The 13,738-nt window shown below is 39.2% G+C and overlaps 1 protein-coding gene across 1 annotated transcript in view; it reads left to right on the top strand.

Annotated features, from left to right (window-relative positions):
• CNTNAP5 (contactin associated protein family member 5) overlaps window positions 1–12,871 on the top strand; it is a 294,884-nt gene extending 282,013 nt beyond the window's left edge. The window contains exons 22-24 of the mRNA XM_075512059.1: window positions 2,917–3,135; window positions 8,472–8,543; window positions 9,570–12,871. Of these exons, the coding sequence (XP_075368174.1) occupies window positions 2,917–3,135; window positions 8,472–8,543; window positions 9,570–9,766 (488 nt within the window). The 3' untranslated portion in view covers window positions 9,767–12,871. The remainder of the gene's footprint in view (window positions 1–2,916; window positions 3,136–8,471; window positions 8,544–9,569) is intronic.
• Window positions 12,872–13,738: the final 867 nt, after the last annotated feature.

The following is a 13,738-nucleotide window of genomic DNA, read 5'->3' as shown; positions in this document are numbered from 1 at the left end:
GTGACATTGGAGACAGCTTCCAGGGAGCAGCTAGAGGACCCAGCAAGAAACCAGACCGACTTATGCACAACTCAGCAGACAAAGCTTAAAAATTGCTTCCTAAAAATATGGGTAAACTTAAGTTGTGAGGAACGAACAGTTAAATTACTCAAAAGCCGAAAAAGATTGCCTTCTCACGCCCCATGTAGAAATCATCCACAGTAACTTGGTCTCCAGTACCGAGAACAGAAACGCAATGCTAAAATGTCAGAAGATCAAACCAAGCCACCAGCAGCAATTCGGTGTGATTTTCCAGGCCAGTCAAATGCATGGAAACATTCACAGCGTAACCAGGTCAGAGGAAGGCCACTGACATTTCACTGACCTTGCTTCAACACAGACCTTGGAACTTCACTGAGTTGCTTCTCTTACTGAGCACATGTGTCATGTAGTGAAAACATATTTTGGAAAAAAGATTTTATCGTGATTTAAGTGACAGAGTGGCCTTTAATATGCCTTTCACAGACGTAACCATGTCATAATCACAGATTTACATTATCCACTCAAGAATTCAGAGGGCAGCACAACCTGTTCACATCCAAGTTGTGCAGCTCTCTTCTTAAGAACAGTGAAAGCCCAACTTTCTGAAAAACAACACATGCGCCTAAAGCCATATAATAAAGCAAACTGTATCTGTGCACATGGGATTTTTACCAGAGGACTCTGGGGTTCGTTTTGGTTTGTTCTTTGATTTCTTTTTTTCAAATTTCAAAGCCTTTCAACAACAAATCTCCTAGCTCTCATTCATGCAAAGCTTACTTTTTCAAAAGACTCCTGCAATTGGCCCTTAATTTGACTTTTTAAAAAAGCCTTCAAAAGTACTGTATCTTAGACTTTTCAAACTACTGTACCATGAAAAAGGAATTCATTATTTCTTAGGCTTTACCTTTTGCACATTGGGGCAGAACAGAGCAATTTAGATTACCTGATGTCTAAAAGATACCAACAAATCCACCTTTTGTGTCAGAGCTAAGGAAACAGGAAAGGCTGAGAGTCGGAATGTTTACAAAGGGTTTTATAAATTCAACAAAGATGGCAAATACTGTAAATCAGTCTTTTAGTTTTATATAAGCCTTCTTGCAGAAACTTGGAAACAATTCTTTGTCTGCTTTATAACACCCCTGCCAAAATCTCATTAAAAACCTGAATGCAGCCAATTCCTACACACTTTGAGAAGAGCAAATGTGAACTTCTGTAAGGCTACAGTTTTTCCAGTGGAAAAGCCTCACTATTTCCCTTCCCATCTCTCTTTCTTGCAGTTACTCACAGCCCAGAGACTGTCCCCATGACAGCTCTGCAGACTGAGCATCTCTCCTGTAAGACCTCTGGGAGAGCAAGCTCACACTGCACCTTGCTTTGCTGAGAAGCAGCCAAACTCTTCCACGTTATACTGCCATAAGGGCATTCAAACATAACTAGACATCTTTCTCAGCTAATTCCCTCTGACTGCATGACATAACGGTCACAGATCTTGAGCACCAAAATAATGTGTGATTTGGGCTAGTTTCAAGATTTCTCTGTATTTTCTTATACGTAAAAGAAGTTTATGTAATTCAGGTAGCAATGTCAGTTATAAGAGAAAGTCTGCTTTTTCCCTAAATCCTTTTAGCTGAGAGCTTGTAAAATCATTGTATTTGAATGATAGTGGAAAAATTGGACCTTATTTTAAAGTTTACCGTCTTACTCTTTCAAGTTTTGAAAATAAATTTGAAAAGCTGGGTGTCCTTAGTTTGCAATGTCATTGGAAGTATTTCCAAAACTTTCAATGCTAGAAGTTTTTTTTCATTAGCAGGTAATTTTTAAGACTTTGAATAGGTTTTGATACTATATCTATGTGCATTTGTGGTTTTTTTTCTTGTTTGATTAACCTAGATATAAGGTGCATCATGTTACAGACCTCTGAGCAGTATGAATTTCAATTTCTGGAAAGTAAATAAATGAGAGCTTGGAGGAAAGAGAAGATGACTTCACAGTCCTTCACTGACTTTCCCAAACAATCTTTGATATTAAAACATTTGGAACTAAATAAAAAACATTTAACCTTTGAATTGGCTTTCTCTTTGTGAAATTTAAATAAACACAGACCAACAGATAAATTAATTGCGCTATCTCATCTTCAGGCTGGAAAAGAGCATGGAGATACTGGTTTTGGTTTTGATTTAGATAAGAAGAGGTATAGTTTTGCTTTTTATTTTCTTAGTGGAAGGGGGCTAGCAGAGTGAGAGCCTGGCTCATAACTGGGAGTATTCCTAGGAACTCTGATTATAAAAATGTAGTAACATGATTAGGTGCATCAGAAAAGTAAGTTGAAAAATAAACTCTTGAAGAAGGGTGGAAGCCTATATTAGTAAGCCATTCAGTATTAGGCCACATGAAGCATTGTACAATAGGCAATACAGAGCAGACTGCTTCATTAAAAGAGGTAGAATGCCTTGAAGATATGGTCCATATCTATGAAACTGATGTTGTTAACAAATGCAAAAAAAGTTAAAGAGCATCATCCCCAGGGTCCTGTGATATTCACTGTTGCTATTTTTAATGTTTTTTATTATTATTATTGTTATTGCCATGGTTAGTACCTATGATGTGTTAGAGATTGTCCAGACAGTAGAGAAAATGGATGAGGAAGGAATCACAATGCAGGCTTTTATGTCCAAGCCAACTTGATTCAATGTAAGTAGCATTGTAGAGGAAGGACTGGGGATGGGAACCTCATGGGTCAGACCAGGGAGAACTTGTAGGCTGCTGAAGGAGAACCTGAACTGTTGTGATTGGATGAAGAGAAGCAAAAGGGGTGGGTAAGGCAAAAAAGGATTCATTTTTTTAATGCCTTCCTAAAACAGATAATTCCTGGAGTGTTTTTCTGTTGTACTGCAGATAGTTTGTCACTGGACCCTGAAGTCTCAAAGGCAAACGCCTATGGTTTCACTGGCTGCCTGTCCTCTGTTCAGTACAACCACATTGCTCCCCTAAAATCTGCCTTACGCCACCCCAGCGTTGCTCCCGTGACTGTCAAAGGCCCCTTGACTGAATCCAGCTGTGCATCCATAATGGAAGCTGATGTGAACACGGTAACCACGATATATTCCTCATCAGGTATGTCCTGCCAAGAGGGGAATGGGGAATTTAAAGGATACTGTAGAGTGAAGTTTCCTTCCTTTTTGCTGTAATGCAATTGTGATAGTATAAATATTGGAACTGGGAAGTTGCCTTTTCTCTCAAAATTGGGAGTGTTGAGGATGGGCATTAGGGTTAGTGAAGGCCCCTTTAAAAGTCATTGTACTAAAACAATGTTTTCAGACTAAGTTTCTGGATTGCCTAAAGCATGCCTAGAACAAACAAAAAAGTCCCAAAGCCATAGTGGAAACAGCATTGGAAGTATGGTTATGCACCTGATTTGCCATTCCTGTCCACTCTAGATAGCTCCAGTGCTGCAGATCTCAAAGGAGAACATAAATGTTACGCAGATTCCATATCCCAGTGGTGATGAAGCAATAGGAGTCATAAACAAACAAGTTGAATTTGTTCCCACCCTAGCAGAAATGAACAAAAACTCCTTGTACAAACCCCTCAACACATGTGCGTGACTTCCATTGAATGCTTGTACTTTATTCTCTCAGGCTAAAGAGAAGGAGCACTACTTGAGTGGCACCAGTAAGATGATCCCGATAGTTCGTTTATCTTTTGAAATCCTGAAACTGTCCTCTGGGAATCTTAAGTATTTTGCATATGTGAATTTGTATGCAGAGAAGGAAACTCAGAGCAGCTGGAAGTATTGTCACCAGGAACAGGGGCAATCAAGTTGCTGCTTTAGTCACCAGTGGATGTGGCAGAATTCTTAATGACCAGAAGGGGGTACAAATTAAGGGCTATTTTTTGCCCTTTGACCTATGAAGCCACTTTCTCTTTTCTGATAACTAATAAAATTCTGGTTTAGAACATAATATCATTCCTTTGACATTTGTACTTGCACCAAATCCCCATTTCCTGCAGCTTCTGCCTAAGATATTCAGCAGAAAACAAATGATGCTGTTAGCATTCTGCATAGGGAAAAAGGCTGCTGATTACTCTGTGGAGAGCAGCTGCCACTGTGTGTGTGCTTCTCCCCACCCCCCCAACTTTCTTCTCACCGCCCAGAGTTGTCTAAGGTATCTGCTCTGACGCACAGAAGAAACGTGTCTTATAAATGCCGAACAGGCAATGATACTGAAAACCTGAACTCCTTGCCCTGTGATCTGTCACCTTGATGGTCTGATTTTTCTAAAGAGTTTAGAAAGCAGCAAAACCTGAGGCTCAGAACTGCAGGACAGAACACAGAGCAGAGAGTAGCATCTTTGGACTTACATATTTAAAGCTTACAATCAGTTGCACTCTATTGTCAAGGTTAAGCACTGGTACATCAGAAATGCAGAATTATTATAAAAGTTCATCCCTGTCTTTGCCGCTTTGGGCTTTAAAATATGATTTCCTCTCAATATGATGAATTAACTGACACTACTGCCTCACTATTCACACTGGATTTGATTAAAGCCTGAATAAGATCTTTAGAACAAGTTAGTTCTGAAGACTTCACGTCTTTGTATGCTATAGTAAGAGCACTGGGCAGTAGATTCCTGTTAAAAAAAAAATCCAATTTGTAGCAAATTATACTTTGTATAGATGTACTTGAGAATTACATTTATACATGGAAAGGACACATTTTAAGAAATAAAAAGAAAACAGGGTTAAGGATTAACTTTCAAATTTACTGCTCATATCTCAATTCATCAGTTCCCAATTTCTCATTATTGAGTGTCTGAGAAGAAAAATAGAACTTCAAAGTTGACTGTACATGTCTCTGTCAATTTTCTAATGTACAGATACAACAGAAAAGCCCTCTAGGAAATCTCTCTTTAAATGTGTGAAAAAAGCTTTCTATATTTATAACTTGAAAACAATTGAAACTCTTTCCTTCAGAGAGGAATATTTGTTGACTTCAAGAAAGTTTCCTAGCAGACAGTTATGGAATAAAATCCATTCACTCACGGCTCAGTTATCCGTACACACTCTTTCTGATTAGGAAACACAAAATGAAAGGTGACTTACTGTAGTTTTGATATTTAACAAAGATCTGCAAATCACCTTCTTCCTAGTTGAGGCACATCTAGAGATTTTGGTATTCTGAACTCTACACTGATGGCATAGTGATAATGGATTTTACTATCCTGTTTTTTTATATATTAAAATACTGTAAATGGCAGAGCAGATTCAGCTGTGTGAATGGTGGAGTCTTGAGCTGTCTGTCTACTCCAGCTGAAGAGCAGGTTTTCATGCATTTAAAGCAAAAATTGCCAAAGACTTTCATAAGTCAGAAACTACACAGAAATGTTTTGCTTCTGAAAGGCAGCTTAAACAGTGCAAGTCCCTGTCTCACTGTGCTAGTTGTGCTGGACCTGGTGTTTCCAAACAAGGAGGAACTGGCCAGGGATGTGCCAGGACAGCCTTGGCTGTAGCAACTATGAGATGGTGGAGTTCAGGATCCTGAGAGGAAGGAAAAAAGGCAGAAAGCATGACTGCAACCCCAGACTTCAGGATAACCACCTTTGACCTGGTCATGGACCTGCTTGGAAGAATCCCGTGGGATACAGCCCTAGTGAGAAGAGGGGTCCATGAGAGCTGCTTCAAGGATCACCTCCAAGATCAAGAATGGTCTGTCCCAATGAGCAGGAAACAGGCAAGAGGACCAGAGAGGCTGTGAAGCCTTCATCCTTGGATATATTCAAAACCCAAATGGATACAGCTCCGAGAAACTTGCTGTAACAGACCCTAATTTGAGTAGGGGTTTGGACTAGTTGATTTCCAGAGGGGCCTTCCAACCTCAACGATGCTTCCAGCCTCAGTGATTCACACTGTAATGTCATCAGTTTTATCTAAAAGGAGGAGGATGTCCTGTTAAGGTCTCATATGAGACACAGTATTGCTTTTCCTTGGCTTCAGAGTTTATTGTGTTCCCACTGGAGATGGTTCTGCTGTCACATGCCATCTGCTCCACTGTAACAAACCCTCCTCTCTTTGTATGCTGATTTTATTTCTCAGGCAAAACATAATTCTTAAGGCCTGTGTCTGTTGGCCTTCATTCTGAAACTGATCTGCAACGTTTGTTCTGGTTTCCTCTCAGTGCTTAAATTCTGGTAACAGTCGCCAAAAAATAGCGGAGCTTTAATAGCACTTAGTGTCAGATCTTACATAATCTTTTAGGCGTGAATGATGTCTTATATAATTTTTAAGGTAGAAATTTAATTTCATGCTTTTTTCATACATAGTTTATAGTCTTTCATGACTCTGTTTGACTAATACCATGCACCAGATACCAGCTGGAGATTTTTCTCTAGCACAGGAGGACTGATGTTCAACAGATGTGAATTCTTGTTGTAACTGATTTCACTATCACCAGCTGAGGGCTGGGGTAGAAAATATCTCACCAAACTTCCAGTATCTGAAAGTTAAATAATCTTGAGTCTAAAATAATGATTACTCCCTTCTAGTTTGTGGAAAGGATTAGGCAAATCACACTGTCCATCTTTAAGAGCCATCTGTAATAAAGTATCTGTAGGTTCTTTTCCTCTGTTTGACTAACAAAAAGAGCATAAATTACTAGTAAAGGAGATGAACCTACCCATGATGTACAAAATTATGAGCAACCTTGATCTAACTTTGAATTTGACCCTGCTTTTAGCTTAGGCTCAAAAGCTTGAGGTTAGGATAATTAACATCCAGAGTTCCTTTCCAACCTAACCTTTTCGATGATGCTATCTGTATTTATGTGTAAAACAACAATTTTTATCCCCATTCCAGTCCAAAAAATGTAGTAAATGAGATGAAGCATTGCCCTGATTATTTATTTCTTGGCAACGTCACTGTAGGCACCCAATATCCAAGCAAGGGGCCTCTTGTAAATAGGTCTCAACCTGAGCGTCCAAATCTGTCATTAGCAATTACCATTCACGTTGATAATGGGTGTACTGGAGGTATTCAGCTGGCCCCAGAAGTCCCTTTTGTGCCTGTAGCTCAGTCAATGAACTGCAGATAGGGGGAACCCTGACTTTTCAGTATGGATGTGTTTGATGAGAAATGCTTCCACCCCTAAAACTAGCAGTAGAGTTGCATCTTTTAAAACATGAAAGCCTCTTTGAGGCGGATGTCTTCTGCACATCATTGGGGTTGGTATCAGTGATGTAAAGAATAAGGAAAAAGTGCACCCTTTAAGAACCTAAATAACCCAAAGCCACCATCACTACAAACTCAGCACCTCCCGATACACAAATATGAAATTGTTGCTTGTTTCAATAAAAAACATCTTCTTGGGCAATGAGATACCAAAATGTGGCTGAGTCAGCTACTAAGGCAAAGATGTTCAATTACAATAAACCTTGCAACACCAAATTTCTCAGTTCGGCTTCCACCTCTTGCATCGGAAGGATCAGTTTGGCAAAGCAGTATAATATATATCAGAGACAGTCATCCGTAACTCCCACGTACATCCTCTGTATGATAGCCTGGAGGCTTGGAAAGGAGAGAAGCACAGACAGGAATCTCATCAAAGGAGAGGGTGAACTGAAAGGAAAAAAAATATGAAGGGGCAGAAAAGCTGGATTCAGCTAGCAGTAGAAAACACAGCATTTTCTGAAACATACAGGACTAAAGTAGGTACGCTGCCGTTAACTCCACTGACTTCAGGGAGGGCTTGACCTCTCAGGTTTGGACCTGAATTTGAAACTGCCGGTATGTCGGCTGTTTGGCCCAGTGTTTCTACAGTAGTCATTTATAGATAGGGTACAAGAGAGCTCCAACATCAAGGAGCCTTTAGTATAGGAATTCATTTCTGACCTCTCGCCATTTTGAATCCAATTTGACCACTGCATTTCTGCAATGGAGAGAAAAACATCCCTTCCAAGAAGCTGTCCCAAGCAGAGACTGCTTCTCTTTATGGGATTGAATTTGACTTGTATATATCTGCATCTACAAACATAGCTCGGGTCTAAATCTGTCTAGCCTTCCTTTCCTTTTGCTGCTTTCTGATATTCTTAGGTATCCAAAAAAAAAAAAATCTCTGACTGAGAAAAGCTCTTAATGGGCTACTTAGTTCAAATGTCTCTCTGATTATTCTACCAAGAAACTGAGACAACACTTTCAGATGTTAGTGTGAGCCTTTCTGTTTCCTTTTAAATATACGCTTAACAGACTTTGCTCCCGAAGATGCAGAATAAAATTGTCCTGCAAGCTGACTTTATTTTTCAGAGAGCTTTCTGGTTCGATTCTCCAATACCCCAAATCACATCTTTTGAAAACAGATTAGAATTCATGAGGGTAAGAGGACACTTCTGTCTAAGCCACAGAGAAAATGAATATAGTTGATACAGAAAATAAGTCCTATTTTGTTTAACCAACTGCAGATCCTTTTGGGAAGACAGATGAAAGAGAGCCTCTCACCAATGCAGTCAGAAGCGATTCAGCTGTGATTGGAGGTAACTTCATTTTTAAAGATTACAATTGAAAAATAATTCTGTCAAGGCAAGCATCTAGGGTACTTTAAATCTGGGCCCCATAAAATCCAATTCAAGTTTTTTGTAATCTAATGCAGGTCTAGTATTTGCTGTATTTATTAGCACATATCTGTATCAAGCTACCTAGATAGGCACCTGCATTATGGATGAAGCCAATAGTGGGGGCACATGATGTTGGATATCACCCAAAAAAAGGCATTATGGATCGTCAAGAACCTGAGTCTTCTAAGATATAGCTAAAGTCTGTCTATCTGCCTGCTTGAGCAGGAGAGTTGGGCAAGATGATCTCCAGAGGTCCCTTCCAACCTCAACCATTCTCTGATTCCGTGTGATTCTGTGATCTAAGACCCAGCTAACTACCACTCTGATGAGAGCCTCAACACAGTACTCATATACCCTGTATTTCTTGAGCTCTCTCTTTGCAAGCTGGTAGTGTAGTGGAACTTGCTAGGTCATATGAAAGCTTTTATATACTAGGGAAAGTTGTCCTTATAGCTTCATGTATGGTTTCATTTTCCTTTAACAACCTGGAAGGCAATTTATCTCTGTTTATTTTATAGGATGCCCTGTAGGGAGCTGCCTTTGATAATATCTAGAAGCTACAAACCAAAGTGTACAAGGCTTCTGCAAGGTTTCCAGAGATAACACACGACAGAGCAGGAATTTGTATGAGCATACAGATCTAGTTTTTTAAAAACAAACACACTGATCCAACTTTACTTCCAGTGAAAGCAGGATTTGACTGAAATTAGAAGGTCAATTACATCAATGCTTGCTGCTTTAAGTCTTACTTAAGGTGACAAAATAGAAATAAAAACTACTAGGGAGGGTATGATAGAGGCAAATGATTGTGTACAGACTGAAATGAACTGATCTATCATAGCCACTAACTGTTGTGCATTGGTAATGTATTTTTGAGGTAATTAGGATTTTTGTTTTGTTTTTGGTTTTTACTCTTTCTATCCTTCCTTTTTTACCCCTCTTCAGGTGTAATAGCAGTTGTGATATTCATCATCTTTTGCATCATCGCCATCATGAGCAGATTCCTCTATCAGCACAAACAAGCACATCGAAGTAGCCAGACAAAGGAGAAGGAATACCCAGAAAACCTCGAGAGCTCCTTTAAAGCTGACATTGACTTGCAGAACACAGTGAGCGAGTGCAAACGGGAATATTTCATCTGATGGACAATGCAATTTCTTCTTACTCTTAGTCCCCTAACTTTCCTTCCTTTCTTCCTTTCTTCCTTCTGTTTTTCTTTTTGTAGTTTTTTTTAAACATTCATTTTTTGCTAACTTCTTTTTCATTTGGAAAAGACCGCCCTGCACAGGAAACACTGACAACAATCACAGTGCCTCATTCTCTGCACAAGAACCTGGCAGTCACAGTTTACTTCTGCAGCTCAAGAGACCTGTTATCCACCCTACACACAATAAGATCCACATGCACACCTGGTTTCTGCTGTGGGTTCCTGGATGTTTCAAAGTCCCTACATTTATTTGTGTTTTTCTCTGGAGCCATTTAATTCATCATTTTTACACTAGAGCTGGACTATGTAAAGTAGAGGTAAAGTAGCTGAATACGTAGCTCTACAGATACTGGGACAGGATAGAGGGAAAGAATGAGACCAAAACGCCTGATTTATTTTACAGGCTCATTTACAACAATCATAAAGAACTGTCCAAATTCTCAAATGATATGAATTGATATATATCTATTGATTTCAATGGTGTTACATTAATTTATACCAGTTGAGAAGCTGGTATGAGGTAAGGAAAAATAAAACTGTCCTCATTAAGCTCCTTCCCCCAACCTCCTGTCCTTTTACTGTAACTTTTAGGCTTATCAGTACTTTTCCAACAATATATGTATCAACAATAAATGTCATTCCCGTGCACCTCTTTCACCTCCATCTCATAAGGCTGGCCATGTAGACCCAACATACTCTAGCATAACTCTAGCTGAAGCATGGAAAATAGTAGCTTGAATCTCCAAGGGTTTTAGGAAGCTGCTAGGACTTAGGTGCTCTATATTTGTCTGAAATGTTAGAAATGCAGCATATAGCTGTTCATGCCATACGGAGGATTATCACGTGCTGAGGTTAAACACTGTTGCCACTGTGGCAAAGAAAAAGTACATAGACAAGAAAAAACAAAAATAGTTTAATCTTAAATATGAGTCACACCTTCTGCCAGTTCTTATAAAAAAGAAAAAAATCCAACTACTCAAAAAAAACCCAAACCAAAACTGCATGAAAGATTGATTGGTATTTCCTGTTTGTAGAAATTGGAATATCTTTTCCAAAGCTAAATAGAGAGAGATCTAATGTCACGTCTAAAAAGGTTAATATTTAATCAGCACTGTTTACAAGGAAGAACATTATGGAAACAAGTTAAAAAAGATCCCAAATACTCTACTTCGAATTAATCTTCTCTCCTGTTTTTCTAAAGTCTTCTTTCCTGTTTGGGAACAATACTGAAGACTCGAATCCTACCCATTTTATTTGTGCTGCATTGTTGCAGTGTGAGGCTGTAAAACCTTCTTTTCAGTCACAGACATCCTAAGGGTAAGAAATGGAGAAGTCCCACCAAGGGAGGTTTTTCATACCCTGCTTGTGTCAGTGCGACATACTGCTTTTGCAGGGCTTCTGAAGAGTTTGTAGAATTTGCTATCAGACTTGAAGGTTTCTGACAGGAGTTGAATCAATCCAACAGCTAAGAAAAAAAAAATAAATTATTGCAGTACTCTTGATAAGAATTAATTCAAGACAATTAATTGTGCAGCTGAATCTCTTTCTTTGCCCCCTACACCCTTCTGCAGTCATCCTGGGGTTTCTGCATGGTGATCCTTTTTACATAGATTAAAATCAAAGAATCACAATATGAAGTAATAACCCACAGCAAACTAGAGATGAGGTTACACATCCAACAGGTGCTATTTTTCCAGACAGTGCATTGCAAAGGTATGTAGCTGGTTATTTTTTTGATGGGAGGAGGGGACAGACAAGGAGGAATAAATAAATGACAGTTTGGATATGGTGATTCTTCACCACTTCTTTTGGAAGACTTTATGAGAAGTAGCATCCGGTGAAGAGAAAGCAATCTTGGAATGATATCGCTCTCACGTGAAGAAGAATATGGGAGGCCAGCCCCATAACCAGAACTCTAACCAAGCAATTGTATGAAGTCATTTATATTGAAATTAGTATTGGTGCCGTTCTTCCTCGACTGTGGTTGACGACAGCCCTTTTGCCTCATGCTGGCTGTTTGCATGATACATGATTACTTGAGAGTGTTTCTGCATGATGAGATGTGTAATGATGGACTCATTAGCTGTATTCCCTCTATGTTGCTTTATCTTTTGTGGTGAAATCCTGGCAAAGCAATTCTCTTTTCTCTCTCCTTCCAACCTTCTTCCCTTCCTCCCTTCCCCTAGATAAAGCTGCCTTGTTTGGCATGGTGGGACGGGAGGAATAAGCAGCACATGGGCTCCTCTGCCCATGTTTGAGTCATCTTATCTGAAATGGCCGCTGTATGAGACATCTCTGAAGTCCTAATGTACTTAATTGGCTTTATGAAGAATGGAATAGGAAGGAGGGGAAAGCCCACAGGTGTGTATTTTTCTCTAGCCAAACTAACAGACAGAAATCATCCTTCTGCTTTCCCACACATTAGTTTCCAGGAATAAAACTACTACAAAGTACAACAATAAAGCACAAAGCAGCTCCAGCAGTTGAGTAGCTGGAAAAGGGAGACTGAGCAATAAAGCAGAGTCCTCTCATTTCTCAAGTGGCTAAATTACTTTCAGCCGTCTTAGGGCCTGATTCTGCAAGATGCTGAGCTTTCTCAAGGAGGATCAATTTCCCATCACCAAATGTAGATATTAGTGTTGCTGCAAAGATTCCAGATGCAGCTCAGCGGCTCAGTCCTGGGCTAGAGAGCAGGGGTAAGTGGCATGCTGTGTGCAAGCTCGGACCTGGCAAAGCAGTGTAAGTGGTTTGTTTGTCCATTTTTCCTTATCCTCATTTAATATAGCCCAGGTTGGTAAAAATCCTTTAAAATTTAGCTGCATTGGTGTGCATCTGTAAAAAGAAAGAACTGCACATACATAAATGCATGCCAGAAACACGTGCATCTGTACCTATGGATGTAATGAGATGTGAATATTTATATGCTACAGGGCTGGACAAGTGAACAAATTTGAATGGACTTGCCATTTAAAATCCTATCTCCTAAATCAGGATGTCAATATTCTTCTTATTAAAAGGTAGCTAAAAGTTATTACATGAAGTACCCTAATACTAACTCCTTTTTTTAAATTTTTTTTGTTATAATGCTTTCTTTAGTGAAGGCATCATCTGATTTACTTCAGTACCAGATAAAGGCAATTAAAAATAATTTTTAAAAAAGAGAAGAAATGCAATTTTGCAAAAATCTATCAGCATTAATATTGCTTTCATTTTCCACAGTTCAAATTAGACCTTTTTTCCCATCTATTACAAACCATTTCTGCTATTTTTGTTAAAATTGCTCTTTAAATGGGGGTGAGGGGGTGGGGGTGGCATCTTTCCTTTTTCCTTTTAGCTATCATTCTAGATAACATTTTTCAGTAAACGTAGAGGATAATACTTTTTATATATAAAATGTCAGGATTTATTTTAGTGGAAAACCTGAGAGTATCAAAGAATTGTTTGGAGGTGGTGTTTGGGTTTTCTTCCTTCTCCCAAGACAAGTTTCATAACAAAAGTAAGGGGCTGGTAGAAGGATACCAAGTCTCTTTTTTTTTTCCTGGTGATATCGTATGTAACCTCTGAAAAGTGTTATTGCTAGGCAGGGATTTTTAGGCTGTGAAATTTCTAAGCCATTTAGATATGGGTTTAGGCACTGCAAATTCCTGTTCTCCAGAAATGACTTGGCCAATAACAGCCATGCTTATAAAGATATTTAGTCATGCAAAGTCTGAGTTGGATGCCTAGAAGGACTGTCTGAGAACCCTGGTGTCTGGCTGTAGGAAACAAATGAAGGCTGTCTGTCAGAAAGCTAAATCCCACTAACTTTCAATGAGGCATCGGCTGCCACCTGAATGAAGTGTGGGCTTTCAAAGGAATTCGGTCTCCTGAGGATGTGGATCAATGCTTAAGTGACTAAACAAGATGA

The sequence above is a fragment of the Mycteria americana genome, chromosome 9 (assembly GCF_035582795.1).
Source record: "Mycteria americana isolate JAX WOST 10 ecotype Jacksonville Zoo and Gardens chromosome 9, USCA_MyAme_1.0, whole genome shotgun sequence".
NCBI lineage: Eukaryota > Metazoa > Chordata > Aves > Ciconiiformes > Ciconiidae > Mycteria > Mycteria americana.
This window is presented reverse-complemented; position numbering and strand designations above follow the sequence as displayed.